This window comes from Anguilla anguilla, chromosome 6 (assembly GCF_013347855.1).
Source record: "Anguilla anguilla isolate fAngAng1 chromosome 6, fAngAng1.pri, whole genome shotgun sequence".
In the NCBI taxonomy this organism is placed as follows: Eukaryota; Metazoa; Chordata; class Actinopteri; order Anguilliformes; family Anguillidae; genus Anguilla; species Anguilla anguilla.
Genome location: NC_049206.1, coordinates 52094742 through 52111862, shown reverse-complemented (window position 1 = coordinate 52111862; position 17121 = coordinate 52094742). Strand labels below are relative to the sequence as shown.

Genomic DNA, 17121 nt, shown 5'->3' with positions numbered 1-17121 from the left:
CGGTGCAATATTTTTTTCAGAGTGATGCATTTTGAAATAGTTAGGGGCCTCTGGGCTTATCCAAAATCCCACCTCAGTAATAAATCTGGTTTTAGTACAACCTGTGCATACAATAATCACGCTTTCCAAGGATATGCAGATTGACTGAACATCAGATCAGAGCTCATAAATATTTTTGAAAAAAAAAAAGTTATATTTCGTAACATAATATTATGTAAAGTTATACAGCCTCAAATAAAAATGGAAGAGGCTACAAGCCAGCTAATTTGAGAATCCGAACAGCTCCAGGATTGGAACGGAAATGTAATTTGCAAAACAAAAAATATGCAAAGAATAATTTTGTAAAAATTGATACGTCAAATAAGTCCAGTGGTATTTCTCTTTAATTTACCATTTTGCCTGTACTACAGCTGATGCATCTTACTATGCACTTGTCCAGGTTTTAAGGAGACTCTTGTAAGGGTCAGAAAGTGTTCCTCACCATCCCCTTGTGAAACTCTGCACAAACATCTCCAGGGATGCTGAGAGTCATTCAATTTCAAATGCCCTGTCATTGTTCCAGCAAAGCCCTTTTCCATTTGAAATTCACAGGCAAATCCCAAACCGTGCTTACTTCATTAAGTTCTTACCCTTGACTTTGAGCCGTATGGGCTCAGTTAAGAAGATCCCATTCTGACTGCTCTGTCACTATAACTGAAGAGAAGCCACTTTCAACACAATACTGAGGCAACGTATAATAAAAAATGAACTAACTTATCAAAAATTGACTCAAAGAAAAAAGTTTCAGATGTGACAGCAGAGAATTTATCATGCTAACTACGCTGGCCAGAAGGAAAAGTTCTGCACATGGATTTGGATATTTGAGGCAGTCACTGAGGAAGTGCTAAGGTTCTGACAATGGGTGTCAATAAGATTGCCCAAAACTATAGGCCCTGTTACGTTCATTCTCGAAGGGATCTGATACCAACAAATGGGCAGAGACCAATGAGGATGCAGTGTTGACTGGAAAAAGTACACATCTCATTCAACCGGCTACCGCACACATTTGAGACAGGAGAACCCCACTTGAACATTGCTCAGGATGTAGTCACCTTAAGTTGACAGACCAAGGCCTTTGGTGCATCCAAGCCAGCAGTCGAATGCATGGGATTATACAGTACAAGTGATAATGTGATAGAGCAGCACTACTCAACCCCAGGTCTGTGGATATTTGCTCCAACCATGCTCTACACCATCTGATTTCACTTATTATTTTACCTACTTACAGTACTTATTTTACCTAATGAGTAAGCTCATTATTGAAATCAGGTGGCGGAGTGCATGGTCGGAGCAAATACCTGCAGACACTGTGGCCTACAGGACCTGGAGTTGCCTGTGATAGGGGAATAATATAATAATAATAACCTTGGAGGTTGCTCAACCAACCAGAGGCGTAGCGCGAAGACAGATAGGGCAGGTGTGTTTAAATAAACCTTTGGTGCACTGCTGTGTTGATAGCAGACAGGAATTCCACCACTACCCCCCCCCCCCCCCCCCACCGGCTTGAAATTTAAGCAGGACTGGTTCATTGGTCATACTGACAAAATGTTGTTTCCAACTACATTCCAAACATCATTTCTTCATCCTTAGGGATCACCTTTTTTTTACGTGGATTGCAAAATTAGGAACGCTGGGGGAAACAGTGTTTCCTTTTTGGGACTTGAAAGAAAGTTGTGTTCGGGACAAACAGCGTAAAAAAAAAAAACAGCAGCATGAAACACTGTTTTGTTTTCTGAAGTGTCGGTGTCTTCATTACATTACGCTCCGAGTGCTCCAACACGTCAAAGCAAATGGAGCTTGTGAACACAGGAGAGGTGGTGGGCGGAATGCCCTAGGCTCACAGCTCTCCGTGCTGTGCGTGCTTATGGTTCACATGCTGAGACGATAGGCCTATGGGAAGAAATGACGAGTTCGGTTGTTAGGACCCGGCTGATGCAACCGCCGTTCACTGACAGTACAGGCAGCTCGCTGATGTGCCTCATGGAGCATATGGCTAATATAACTTTAAGGGGACAGCTTTTCAAAGCCAAATTGCCGAAAGGTTCATAAGGACACAAGATGCCCTAGAACGGGCTCCAAGTCTACGGAAACCACAGTCTGCTGTGGCATTTTGGAACCTCCAAGCAACGCCGGTGGTGGTTGCATCTTTCCCTGTGGAGCAGAACCCTTGGTGTCAAGGGAAATGCACGCCCCATTTTATAACTGAATTTCCCAGTTTGGAGACAAACCGTCAGCTTAGGATGGTCCACACAAGCATGTCTCATCCAATGAGAATGCTGCACTAATACAGGAAGCATCATGAGAGCCAGGTCTACAGCCTTGAACTTCAACACATCGGTATGCATCAAAACACATGCTGAAACCTCCTGTGGTAATTTCAGGGCCCCTTAAACTGCTCCCCAGCCAGCCTGTGACAGAGGCTTCCACCTCACCCCACCCCACCCAACCCCCACAGGAATTCCCAGAGATAAGAGACTTTTGCTCCGCTGTAGCTGTCTTCACCTTCAGCCGGCTTTTGTTTGGCTCTCTTTGGGTGGAGATGGAAGGCAATGAACAAGGGCTGATGGAGCCACACCCACAGCAGGGCCCAGGAGCCAGTGAGTCTAAGCCGCCGGACTGCACAGCTGCCTGAATTAACAAAGACTCCACACTCACTCTGTAATCAAAGCAAGAGAAGGTTCCAGAACATCTTGTCCTGAAGGAGGAGTGAACAGGTGTGCTCTTCTTTATGGTACAGGGCTAAGACTGGGAGCACGCGTGCAGGTCTGAGAGAGTGTATGTCCAAATGACTAAGTGAGAGTAATGCAGCTGAAGAGCTGAGGAGCTGGTCAGCTGAAGAGAGCCGACAGCTGAGAGCTTTTGCTCTCCGTTTGCTTTGTTTTATCTTTGTTGTTTCAGTTTGTTATTTTTGCTCAGAACCCATGAGGGGGAATGGTGAAGTTTTCTGTTTGTTTGTTTACATGTCTGTGTGGGTATGGGATGCTCTCTCTCTCTCTCCCTCTCTCTTTCTCTCTCTCTCTCTTTCTCTCTCTCTCTCTCTTTGTCTCTCTGTCTCTCTCTTCATCTCTTTCTCTCTCTCTGTGAGAATAAGAAATTGAGGTGAAAACCCAGAATCGCGGCACCTCCCTCCCAGGGGTGTCTCACGATGTGGCGACATGGCGGCGGTGCACTGTTTTACCTCTCACTGACAATGCACACCTCTCTGTGGCACAAAAGGACCAAATGGGCCTTCCAGGCCATTAGGGGAAACATTCAACAGGGAGAAATTGAACGCCGCTCACATTCGGAAGACTCCATATGCGACTTGTCAGTTATTTGTCTCATCTCGAACCCTCCAGGCAATATCGGCGCGTGGGCTAAGCGGCCCCCAGGGAGTCACAGCCCCGCCACACTTATCCAACTCGTCGTCCGACCGATTTCCATCTCATTTTACATTTGAGTCCTCGCAGCAGTGTTTTCCGTGCCAAAGCAGGAATCTCCTCTCTGGCGCTCCATCTTTTCCATTCACATCGCCGCTCGCCAAAGCGTATGATAACTCGCATTTATTCTACTTAAGAAGAAGTAGCGCCTCAGAGCTCTCGGTTATGCTGTGAAGATTCCTTGATGCCAACCCAGAAAATGGCCCGTAGGCTCAGGCAGAGGCATCAAAGGTCACTGTAAATCTTGATCCAGTTTGGCAAGGCTGGAATTATAATAACTGTTGGCCAGGACTCAATCAATATTTGCCCTTAAATGTAACTCAGAACAAAACGCAAGCGTTATTTTGTTTATGTCAATCAAAATTTTGGCAAACCGCTTTGCCTTCGAATAGCTCTTGGAACAATAAAATTTCAGAAGAGTGCAAATTTTCTTGCACCACACGGGCCTCTGTAATCATTTGTGTCAATCACCAAAATAATCTAAAAAAAAAAGACCACTTGGAATTTATTTCCAAGTGGAAATTTTTTTGGGGGGGTGGCGTGACTGTAAAGTGCTCTCGGGGGTCTAATAAAAGGGTTTGATCGGACAGCAGGGCCTCACCTCAAGGTCTCGGTCCACTTGAGCTCCAGCTCCAGAGCCATCTTGTCCATCCTCAGCTTCTCCTCCTCTCTGGTGGCGATGATCTTAGCCTCATGCTGCTGCTTCTGGCTCTCCATCTCGCTCTGTGGGACCGAGACAGTACCGGGGATAGGGCAGGGGGCGAGGGGGGGGGGGGGGGGGGGGGCAGGGTGGGTTGGGGGAAGGGCCAGACAAGCCATATTAGGGTCGGTGGCAAACAACTGCTCTTCATTCCAATGAATAAACTCTTCTCTGAGAGAAGAGCACGAGGCCTCGTTTTATTCCTCGTGTACAGTATTTTCTGTTCATTTGCTTCTCGTAAATTTTGGCACCCGTTCTCCCTTCAAAGGAGGGTGCTCACGGGACCTCGGCCCACGCGAGGATTCCCAGCTCAAGCGCCCGCGCCCACGAAAAAAAGCTCGCCGTACGCTGCGATTAATCAACTATGAGACGAGGCGGTGGAAATAAGCTCTGAACCCTCGTCATCAATTTCCATCTCCAGCTGAGGGCAACGTCTGCGGTGACATTCAAATGAACCTGATTAATTACCCACAGCCGGTGCTGCGAGTTCTAGGCGCCGATCGAGGGGCGAGGGGAACTCGGAATCGCTGAGGAAGATGTTAATGGAATGTCAATGCGTGTTGTCACTTGAAGGCGGGCAAAAAAAAAAAAAGGGCACGATGTATAATTCAAAGGGGCCCGATAAAACGTCCCCGCAGCGAGATAGGCCCGCTTGGCCATGGAAATATGAGATAAGCCTCGCAGGAGGGACATCAGAAAATAGGAACAGCGCCATAGAAATCCTAACCAGCACGCGTAATGGCTGGGACAGATCCAGCATGTTGCAGCATGTCTGGTAATTATTAATTCATCCACCTCACGTAGAGATGATTAATGACAGATCAGTCCTGTGCTAAAGATACAGCAGTTCCATGAAGGGGGGTCATCTAGGCAGGTTAATCAGTGAAGCGTGGGGGCCAGGGTGATGTGCTGTGGCGGCCGGTCGGAGCTCCAACCTGCAGGGCGGTGAGGAGGTTGCTGGTCTCCCTCAGCCTGGAGCGGGTGGCGTCCAGCTCCACCAGCAGGTTCTCCTGTGCCTCCTTCAGGCTGGAGATGTGACCCTCGGCCGAGCCCAGGCCCTGCTCCCCCTCCTTCACCAGCTCCTGGAGCCGGTTCACCTGTAGGGTGGGGGGGGGGGGGGGGGGGGAGATGGGCGGGGGGACGACAGAGAGCGAGGTCGATGTCAAAAGCGCAAGCAGAGATTCGGATTAGGGAGAAGAAATGGACGCAACATCACAGGTTGGTGGGAGGGGGAGAAATAGCACGACACAGGCGAGATTCACAGCACTTGGCTCACTGAGGCTACCAGAACTTCCACTGTAAACCGAACGCCGCGGGAGCCCCCGTGATTGACGCTTGGCTTATGAGGCCATTTTGCTGCGCAGACCCTCCGTCGTCTCCAATGATTGACATCGTGCAATCGACCGTAAAGTGGGACTGGATCCGTGAGGGCGAAGTCCCGGAGAATCCCCGAACGCTAATTATGAATCACCAAAGAGGCCTCGTCGCCATCCGAGACATTAATCCCTAAAATTCACTGACACACACGGGCTGCTTTACAGCTTATTAAATTAAACAGAGAGCCACTGAGAGAAAAAAGGGGACAAACAAAGTAATGAAATTCATTATCCACAGGAAACTAACACACCGGACAGACGGGTTTCCTGTTTTCTTAAAGGGGGCGGGGACAGTGGATGGAGGCTCTAGATAAAGACCTGCAACCTCCTGAAGAAATGTGTAACACCCTGAAACAATCCCCAACTACAAATGACCGTGGATGACTCCTTGCCTCCTGATTGGCTGTGTCTAGCTTGGCAGTAAGCTCCTCCCTCAGACTGTCGAGCTGTTGCCCGAGGCGATTCTTCTGCTCCTCCAATGAAAGTCGCTCGCTCTCGAACCGCTGCTCCATCTCCTGTAGACGGATCACAAGGGGCTGTTAGTCAAGAAGAGGTCAAGACGATTGAACCATTTACAGAAAAATGGCTGGGATGTATATTAAACCTAATGTTATTGCTAAGAGGCATATGACTTCGAGTATGGCTTTATAGGGTTACTTAAAACTGTGTGAAATAAACAGCCCAAATCATCGGAAACAGCTAAATTAAAAAACATCCCAAACCATAAGAAAACATCTTTCACAAGGTTTAGGTCTTTTCTCTCAGTATACTCACACAATAAAGTCATATGTTGAGCACAGAATATTGTTTTTTTGTTTTGTTTTTTAGTATGTAGTTAAGACTGAGGCAGCCTAGATTTCACCATGCAAAGATTTTCTTCTCTATAGCACTGCATGTTTCAGTGCTCTAAAAAAAGATAATTTAAACACAGGGCATTTGCGCATCTTCAGCTAACAATTTAAGCCTTTTCTCCCATACCAATTCTTGGCTTGATGTAGGCAGTTAATTAAAGAGCCATGTTGTGCAAATAGGCAAATAGGAAACGGCAGGAACTGCGTGAAAATGACTGCATCACAACCGCGATGCAAGAAGAAAAATATTCAGAGGCTTCGCCACTATCAATTTTAATATCGCGCAGTTGGCATGAACCCAGTAGCACATCTTTTTATGTAATAAAAAGCCATTTTTGCAACAAAAAAACTATAAATAAATAAAAAATGAACGTTACCTTTGATGGAGGACTTAGAAAAAAAAATACGCCTTTAGGATGTAAACTCTTCAAGAAGGGCAAATAAGGCTAACTAAGGCTGCTAAAAGCATGCACACATCAACACAATCTGCTGCACACACTCGGCACTCAAGCACCAGAGAGCATGCCAGTTAAGGGAACGGAGTGAGCACTACTTATGTTGGCCGTGATACCTCTTACTACCTTTAATAAAGATCCATACGCAACGTGTTTTTGTTAAGATGAGGCTAAAAGAGGACAAAGAAAGCCATTGTGAGGATGGGAAAAAAATAAATTAGAGCTACTGCAGAATGTTTGTGTATTCCAAAGTAATCAGTATAGAATGTCCTAAAGAAGAAACCGGAGGACCTAGGAATCACCAGTGAGCAGGCTGTCTGTGGAAGACATCAGAAAGTGATGACAGGACGATTACAAGAGCTGTGAAAAAGATCCTAAATTGTCAACATGAGTAACTGCTAATGATCTCCATAAATTGGGTGAGAAACTATCACAAGAAAAGGAGGAAGTGTTGGATGTGGCCCAGACAGATTTAAACCCCATTGAACACGCGTTTCACTTGCTCAAAAGGAAACTGAGTTCCTAAACCCCAGAGAGCACAAAGCAACTGAATGAGGCAGCGGAAAAAGCTTGGGGGAGCATCTCAAAGGATCACATTATGAACTTGCGTGATGCCCGTGAGTCACAGACTCAATGCAATCATCAAATATTAGGGGTATGCAGCAAAATACTGACCTTGCAAATCATTAAATTTTGTCAAAACTTACTGTGTCCCAACACTTATGCTGACTTGAAATAGAGGGACTTGACTCATTTAATGGCATTTTTTAAATATAGTTCAATATATGCTAAACAAGCCATGAAATAACAGTAGATTCTGAATTTCTCCCTCATAGCTTGATTTGAAATATATTAGTACAGAGGAAAAACAACCAGTCTGCCATGACTGTCCCAGTAATTTTGAATTTAACTGTCAGTTACATAGAAATGCATGGAGTTCAATCAATGCACTATTTAAAATGTCTTTGTTCGTCTGCATCAAAGTTGAGGCCCTTTTTAAATATTCAGCGAGAGCACCAACTCAATACTCAATTATCGAAAGGCTGGAAGAAATCCCTGACATACTTTTATGAAAATACAGCATGCAATATTCAATATTTCTGATACTGAAAAGCACCATTAAGAAAGAAAAGGAACTGTGTGTGTGTGTGTGTGTGTACGTGTGTGCGTGTGTGCATGTTCGTGCATGTGTGCACATGTGTGTGTGCACGTGTGTGTGTGCATGTGCGTATGTGTGTATGTGTGCGCATGTGCGTGTGTGTGTGTGTGTGTGTGTGTGTGTGTGTGTGTATGAACAGCCCTGTCAGAAAGCAGCACTAAGTCAGTCCAGCTGAATAATTCATACCAAAACGAATTCAGAAAAGGGTTGCGAACAGAACATAGCTGCCACGGCTACATAATTTACCTCTCTTGTTGTTTCAGTGCACACAGTTATGAAAATGTGACCTCTCCTCCTTGTTTTATGGTACTGCATCCCACCATAAAAGAAGAGAATATGCTAATAATCTCATTACTCTACCGCTAAAGGGGGGCTCTCCGGTATTCCATTTTAACCGTGATTTCAAGGTCATGTATGGAGATGGCTTTGGGGTCCCATTCACATACTCACTCTCTTAGGAAAGTACTTTTTTTTTGTAATGCATTGTTCAGCCTCCGTTTGAGACTTGTAACAGGGGAAGCTTACAATACAAGTAGTGTTGTAAAAACTGCGCCCACACCAGCGTTCACGCTGTGACTCACACCAAATTTTGGGGGCAAAAGCGCTAAATTGCGTACGGTGCTAGCAGCGAGGAGGAATGTAGGGAAAAAAAGCTTTGGGGGGGGGGGGGGGGGGGGGGGGGCTGACTGAAATAGGACATCCACAGTGGCGTCATCCCACATTTTTTATGACCGTGTGAGTCACCGACAGGCAAACATATGCCCTTCTCCTCCTTCATCATTTATGTGCGCTGAATTTCTTACTCAGAATTTGCATTTCTAAGTCGCGGGAAAATGCTGATAAGCGTACGACGCAGCAGCAGAAGCCGTGGAGCGGCTTTAATGAGATTAAACGCTCACAGCTCATTTTCCACGGCCCTCCACCTCGCTGCCAAACACTGTACGCGCTGCTCAGCGTGGGGGTGTGCAGGGGTGGGGGGGGGGGGGTAGGACACAGGCTTTGTCTATGGCAGAAAAAGCTTCTGGAATATTCAGCGCGTGCTTGCGCATACGGGTAGAAGCACACCGCGGCCACCACCGGATGTTCATTCCGATCAGACAGTGAAGCTTCGCCACAGATACGAGTGGGTGAGTGAGTGAGTGAGTTGGTGGGTGGGAGTTTGCTGACAAAAGCCACTTCCTGTATCCCCACACACAAACACACACGCACAGGCATGTACGTCCATGCGGACACAGGCGCATACATGTACATACATAAATGCTTCTGCATGCACATACAAACACACCAACATTCTCTCTTACATGCACACACACACACACATGCACATGCACATGCACGGGCGCATACACACACACACACACACACACACACACATACCCGTACACCTACACACACACACACACACACACACACACATACACACATACACACACTGAGTGAGCCATTAAAAACATCCCCAGTGAAAGTCAGCTCAATTCTGAAAGATAGTGACACAGGGAACAATGGTACATTCCCATCTCTGCAGGTTGACGACATGGATATGTACAGTATGTCATACCTAAATGTCAACTACACTGAAACAAGCCCCCTAAGCACCTCCATTCATCACCTTTCTTTAATTTAAGATCAATTGGCTGTTCGTTAATGAGGTTAATTTATAATTGCGAGTGAATCTTTAATGCAAAATTATTGGATTGGAATGCCTCACACTGTCAACTGCCATGTTGTTAAGTGGCAGGAGATAACAGATTGTCTTTTGGCAGAGGCGACAGTGCGTGTCTTCGAGCGCTTTAGTTTCATATGTTATCAACTAAGGATATCAAAACAGACAGTTTAGTCACGATTCTGACGCAGATGTTTTCCCGCAGATTAAAGAGGAAAAAAAAAGAAAGTAATTATTTAACGTTAACGGGAGGGAGTTTCACAGCGCGGCGCAAAATCGATGTAGAAGGCGCTCGTCAGCAATTTCGAACACCTCTGCCGAACGCAGGTCTTAAAAAAGGCACGTTTCAGCTCTTAGCTCAGCCCGCTGAACAGAATGAAATGGAAAGATGAGTTTTCATTGTTGGGGTTAATGGCGCGTGTGGGTGAGCGGGGAAACGTGGGGCCTGCAGCCAGTGCACCCGGAGCTTCCGCAGCTGTGGCCTGGCTCGGGGACAGACAGAGCCGGGCTCAATGCTGAGCTCGTAAACACGACAATAAACTGGGACAAACAGGAGAAACGCGCGCGCAATATCAGTACAAGGAGAGCCCAGAGAAACACACACCCACACACATACACATAAACGCACACACACACATGCAATATCAGTACAAGGAGAGCCTAGAGAAACACACACCCACACACATACACATAAACGCACACACACACATGCAATATCAGTACAAGGAGAGCCCAGAGAAACACACACCCACACACATACACATAAACGCACACACACACATGCAATATCAGTACAAGGAGAGCCCAGAGAAACACACACCCACACACATACACATAAACGCACACACACACATGCAATATCAGTACAAAGAGAGCCTAGAGAAACACACACCCACACACATACACATAGATGCACACACACACATGCAATATCAGTGCAAAGAGAGCCTGGAGAGACACACGCACACACACGCATACATACACACATGTACTCACACACGCGTACTCATACGCACATACGCACGCACGCATGCACGCTCGCACACACACACAAGCATGCACACACACATGCTTAGGCTTGCACACATGCACGTGCACACACACACACACACACACACACACACAAACACATGCATAGGAACGCACACACATGCACATGCACACACACACACACACACGCACACACACACACTCACAAACCCTGAAAAAAAATCCTCTGGATCAGATCTTAAAACTTATTAACCAAATAATGCATATTAACTTACAACCTTACAACAGACAGCTAATCCACCACAAATGAAAATAAACCAAAAACTCCCATTTGGAACACTTGGTGAAATGTAACCAAACCTCAAAGCCAACTTGATTGCTCTCATATCCTTAAACAATGAATCCATGTTGACTGAGTATCTCTTCATAAACAGAAAGAAAAATCAGAGGCAGATCCTGACCGAGAACAGGTTCAAGAACCACAGACTGACAACTGAGAAAAGCCAGTATAAAAAGTCATGGCTGCCAAAACAAACTACCATTATGTAGTCACCGTGATAGTCAGGTGAGGGAGAGAAAATCAGGTTTTAAAATCTAAAAATACATATTAATAAAAGTTTGAAATATCACTCCGTCAAGAAATGACAGGAAAACCATCTGTCATGCAGGCCCACAGCATCACTAGCAGCGCAGGTTGTGGGAACGTGCCATTGTGAGCCTGCACAAGCAGCTGCAGCGTCACGTTGTCCCTACAAGGGGTTGGTTTATGGTCTTGTTATCATCACTTTTTTGCATTAATTATCATCACGCTGCTATGATTTTTCCTTTCACTGATTGTGCCGTCTTTGCGGTACAATACCTAGTGCCTATTGTGCTAATGACAGCTGATTTGAATTTAATTGAAGTCAGTTGAGAAAGAGAGAGAGAGAGTAGAGAATGCATCACTGCAGAATTGCATTATCACAGAGAAAGAGCAAGAGAGAGAGAGGGAGAGAGGAGGCCAAGAAAATCAGCAGGCCTCAGGGATGAGATGAAAGACAAGGAACTAACTCAGTCTGAGGATTTTATACAGCAAACTAAAAGCGCAGAAATGTCTGCTTGTTGGATTGATGTGCCAGGCAGATGCCCCCCAGACTCGGACCACTAGAGCCTGGAAACGCTTGTCATTTTCTGCAAGGCTTCCAAAAAAAACAACTAAAAAACGGAACACGCTCCTGTCCGGGGAAATTGATGTTTTCCTCGTGTCCTCAAGTCCCGGCTGCCACTCACGGCTGATCATTTGCATATCCTGATCTGCAGCTCGTCAGCGAGGTTCAGCGGCCTCTGCCACAGCTCCGTCACGCCGACGGGTCTCAGCTGGTCCTTTTCACAGGACTTAAGGAACCTGGGCTCTCGCACCTGGCCACTGTCGCATGAGATTCCTCACTAATGACATGACTGGCTGCCACACTAACTGTCAACTCATCTGTCATTTGCAGCGATGACCTTTGGAATACAAACCAGTTGGGAATGCAAGGGACTGAGGAGCCAATCAGATGTAGGGAGGAGGATCAGGTGACCAGATGTAGAGGGGCATTATTTTTCTTTTGTCAATTTTAATAGGACACTGTGGTTAATACTCCTACTCTTTTGAAAAGTACCATGGGATGGGACATGAGAGGGAACCTTCCACTGGTCAGTGCACCATCACTGCTTCGGGGCACTGGATTGTGTTTGGTCTGGGAGACAAGTGGGCCCTCACTAAGCCACTAACAATCCTTCATAGGACCCCCATCCAAGCAGAGCCGCCTGCTGGTATAAACCCCCTATGCAGCCATTATGGTCCACAACCTGGGCCACAGAATTCACGCTTGAACACACTTCAGTTGTACAGTATTGTTATTAATGAGTCTGTGGTGATCGGTACCCTGCTCCACAATTGCTTCCACCCTGCCACCCCCCCCCCTGCTCAAACAACCTCAAATATTCTTGCATAGGGCCACCAAAATCCAAGAGCCAGCTCTACATCCAAGCGCTGACCAAGCCAAGCCTAACCCTGCTTAGCTTCAGCAATCTGAGATTATGCTGGAGGGTGTATAGATCGCACAAGCGGTCTCACTTCTATGGTGTACGTGCTGTTAACACTCACGGCCAGTAGCCGGTTCTTCTCCCGCTCGGCGGCGTTCTGAGCGTTCTCCAAGGTCGCGCGGTGTTTTTTTGACAGGTCTTCCAGCGCGCGGGTCTGGGCCTCTTTGAAATGGGAGGCGTCCTCCTGGTATTTGGCACGCAAGTTCATGATCTCCTTCTCATACGCCTGCTTCTCCTCGCGAAGGGTCTGAGCACAAGAACACAGAAGGAAAACCGCAGTCAAAAAGTTAAATACTATGCTCCTCATCTTTGGCAAGGTCAAGTATAGGTGCTTACTTTGAAAAGCAAGTTTAAACGTTGTTGGTTTGTTTCTCAGGCATGACATTGTCATTGTACATGCGCTTGTATTGCTGCAGTAAACTGTATAAACGGACTGTACACATAAAAAACGTGAGCCGTGTATGTCTTTGTGAATGAAAACATGTGATGAATGCCTAAAATGTACATTTCTGTGGTGAAATCAGGTGTAGTCAACCGTGGGATCTGCCAATCATCACCAGCATGAGTGACAGTGCAATCATCTCTCAAATCACTGCACTTTCACACACAGCTGAATTCAAATAAGATATTCCATTCTAGGCCACAACTCATTGTAATGCAATTTATTATATGTTGTCATGGTAACTTGTATTAATAACTCAATGTTGATAGCAAATTTTAAAAAATAAAAACCTTTATGAGTACAAGTCTGCAGTGCCCACATAATGGCATTATCACAGACTGTTGGACTCATGTACAAGTGCTATGAGACATGGCCTTCAAGGGTTACGCATTGTTGGATTTGGGTGCTGCTTAAGCAGTGTGTTGCATCATAATGTTAATATGTAAAGAAAAGTCGATTATCTTTGGCATTTACATGGAAATACATTTTCTCTCCCAAGCTGTTGTTTCTATGTGGGGTGACCTTTTCGATTTAAAACTCCTGGCTAATGTTAACCGAAAAATAAATAAATAAATAAATAAATCAAATCCCTTTCAGGACAAATAAACCTTTGTTTATGCATTTAATTCTGAGCCTGAAGGCCTTAGTAGGAATATTACAGTGTTCGCGTAAGGTGAACTTTGCTGCCAAAAACCTAGAACCTGTACACGGTTCACCGAAAGGTCTTCAAAAACTTATCAATATTTAATTGACTATCGATGTCATTTTAATAATTGAAATGAAATGTTCTACACTACAGAAATCCCAAAAAACATAGTGCCAATAAAAAAAAAGCTGTACAGTGTGTACATTCTGGCAAATATCTAGTGAAAGCAGTAAAATGTGACCTAATTAAAAGTTCTCCAGTTTTTAACACAGGAGGACTTCTGGTAATTATGTCTGACATCTGCTCTAGGACTTCTACATGAGGCCCTCTTCAGAGGGCTTAAAACATTCTCTTTTTTTCCCCACAATGTGCACTCTGGTGAATTAAACATGGACGAGAGGATTTAGGCAGGGCTGCTAATGGTCAGTGAAGCTTCAAGCCTTTAACACAAAAGATCCCTTGAAACCGTAAAACGTAATATTCAAGCAAACGTGCGGCGAATGTTGTACATTGTAGTCTGAAGATGAACCTTTTTGTCTGAACGGATTCACACTGAATCCAATGAACAGTTGCATCGTTGCTCCAGGTAAAGAAGTGCTGTATTGTACTGATGATATACCTTATACAGGTATAGAACTTAAACTCCAGGAGTTTATGTACCTTACACAGGTGTAGACCTTAATTACCAGGTGATGATATACCTTATACAGGCATAGACCTTAAACCCCAGGTCCATATGTACCTCATACAGGTATAACTATATTAAACCCCCGATATGTACGTCATACAGGTATACATATGCTAAACCCCAGGTGCATATGTACCTCATACAGGTATAGATATGTTAAACCCCAGATGATAATGCACCTCATGCAAGTATAGACCTTAAACCCCAGGTGATGAAGTGTCTTATACAGGTATAGACATGCTAAACCCCTGGTGCATATGTACCTCATACAGGTATAGACACACTAAACCCCAGGTGCATATGTACCTTATACAGGTATAGATATGTTAAACCCCAGATGCTAATGCACCTCATACAGGTATAGACCCTAAACCCCAGGTACATACGCACCTCATACAGGTACAGACCCTAAGCCCCAGGTGATGACGTACCTTCTCCAGTGTGAGGATCTGCTGGCGCTGCCGCTCGTCCAGGGCCTGGCTCTTGCTCTGCAGGGAGCCCCTCTCCTCCTCCAGCCGCAGGACCTTGTCCTTCAGACGGGCCTTCTCCGACTCCAGGTCCCGGATGGCCGCCTCGTGGGTCATCTGGGTGGCCTGCAGGCTGCCGATGTGGCCTTGAGGTGGGCAAAGCACAAAGGTAGGCGGAGTCAGGTCGCTGCAGCAACATTCCCTCAACTCCAAATCCCAATCTGTTTCGTGTCACTTTCTGGCAACGGGCTTCCGTAGGTGTCTTTGGTAAATGAGCCCTGTTGATAACACATCCTCCAAAATTTAGCATGGAATTTGTCTGCGACGGAAAGAGCTTATCAGGGATTTGGGAGGGGGCATTGTGCACTGCCAATTTTAAAACTCTATTTTGCTCCATTTTGATTTATTTTTCAAGTAGTCATAGGATCACTTCCAGGAATCAGTAAAAAAGAAGGCCATAACTCATATTTAGACGGGCACACTATTCATTTTTATCCAGTGACAGCGTGGGATAAACCGATTAATCTGAGCCCTCAGCCCTCGGTGGAAAACCACACGTGACTCGACATCCTCAGTAGGCAACTCCTTCATCCTCTACTTCATGTGCTTTTTGAATCACATTGCACTGCCGGATGAAACATTGATGAAAGACATCAGTGGGAACAAAATTAGATCGCATAAGGCGTGCCTTTCAGAAGAGGGCTCAGAATGAAGTGCGTCTTAAATTGGGTACGTTGCATTATTGAGTACAGTTCCTATACAGTCCTGCCTGCAGCCTCTTGACAACAGCTAATGCTGTTTGTGCATTGAACATGTAACTGAAAGTTCATACGCGGCTGTGCACTGTCTTTGTGTACATAGTTATCACTTGAATAATTTTCCATACTGTATTTACCAAGTAGAGTTTTACTCCATGAATATGAGAAACATTTCTGAGCTATAATTATACCTGTGAAGACCATACAGTACATATCTGGTCTTCCCAGTGCAAAACAAGAGCCAAGTTCAGTATTATGAATTAACATAAATTCTGTAATAACCTTGGGGGAGCCACGCACTCGTCAGTTAGTCAGTGAGTAACTGAGTGAGTGAGGGACAAACCTGGGGCAAACACGTATTTGTTTTGGATTCAAACACTTTTCTACTCTTTACTGATCTTGTCTGGTGTATTAGAACCAATGAAATATACTCAAAAAGTGCACACCCCATCTTCTGGTCATATTGGCAGGCTGAATTACACCAGGCAAGATCAATAGAGCACAGAAAAGTGTTTGAATCCAAAATGAATACATATTTGACCCCGGTCTGGTGAGGTATACTGTCCTTTCCAGAGCTACTTGGCTGCAGCAGGTGAGGGCATCGGTAGTGCGGTTCAATAGGCCACACTGTACACTGCAGGCAAGGATGCTTGAGTAGAGACACAGAAGAGTGAGTACGATGAGACACTTTGAGACAGGTATTCATAAACAAGACGCTCCCGTGACATCGGAGCCTCACTCAGCTGCACAGTGCAAGAAAAGGCTATTTTGGACAGCAGACACGGGAGGGCTGGGTCAGTGATCAGGTTCCTCAGTCAAAAGTGAAATCAGTCAGAAATCCACTGTCACATTGGAAGAGTATCACTGTAGCTTAAATACATCTATCAATGATAGAAACGTGTCGAAATGCGACGTTGTCAAAATGAATTTAATTTGTAATTGTAATAGATGTTCAAAAAAGCCACTTAGCTATCAGCTGCATGGAAATTTTGCTTGTGACATTTAACACCTGAATAGTTTCAAATTAAGACCAGAAATAAAAATTTTCCTTTGCAGAATTTGTTGAATAAAAGGATAGAGAATTATTCTGGACATAAAGCATTTGATCTCCACAAGGCTGTCTCCCTGGTGTTTCAAAGAGGACGAGTCCAATATTCAAGATCAAACAGAATGATGGCTGATGACTGTAATTAAAAACCAGTGATGAAAGAGCATTATAAAAATATGTCAGGGGACTCCAGTGGCTAACATTCCCTGTTTTTAAAATTCTTTACTCTCTGACCAGCCAGAGCCTCTGTGGTGCACAAGTAAAAAGTTAAGAGGTGTTTCTGAAAGAGCAGGTGTTTTTTTTTTTTGTTCAGGTGTGGTGATGTGCTGTCTGGTTCCTCTAGGGAACATTCC

General features: G+C 45.2%; 1 protein-coding gene across 3 annotated transcripts in view; it reads right to left on the bottom strand.

Annotated features, from left to right (window-relative positions):
* fam184a (family with sequence similarity 184 member A) overlaps positions 1-17121 on the bottom strand; it is an 88659-nt gene that overhangs the window by 31348 nt on the left and 40190 nt on the right. For all 3 annotated transcript variants that reach the window (XM_035423389.1, XM_035423392.1, XM_035423390.1), the window contains exons 4-8: positions 14927-15108; positions 12781-12966; positions 5927-6049; positions 5094-5255; positions 4060-4181 (exon numbers count right to left, since the gene is read on the bottom strand). In XM_035423389.1, the coding sequence (XP_035279280.1) occupies positions 4060-4181; positions 5094-5255; positions 5927-6049; positions 12781-12966; positions 14927-15108 (775 nt within the window). The remainder of the gene's footprint in view (positions 1-4059; positions 4182-5093; positions 5256-5926; positions 6050-12780; positions 12967-14926; positions 15109-17121) is intronic.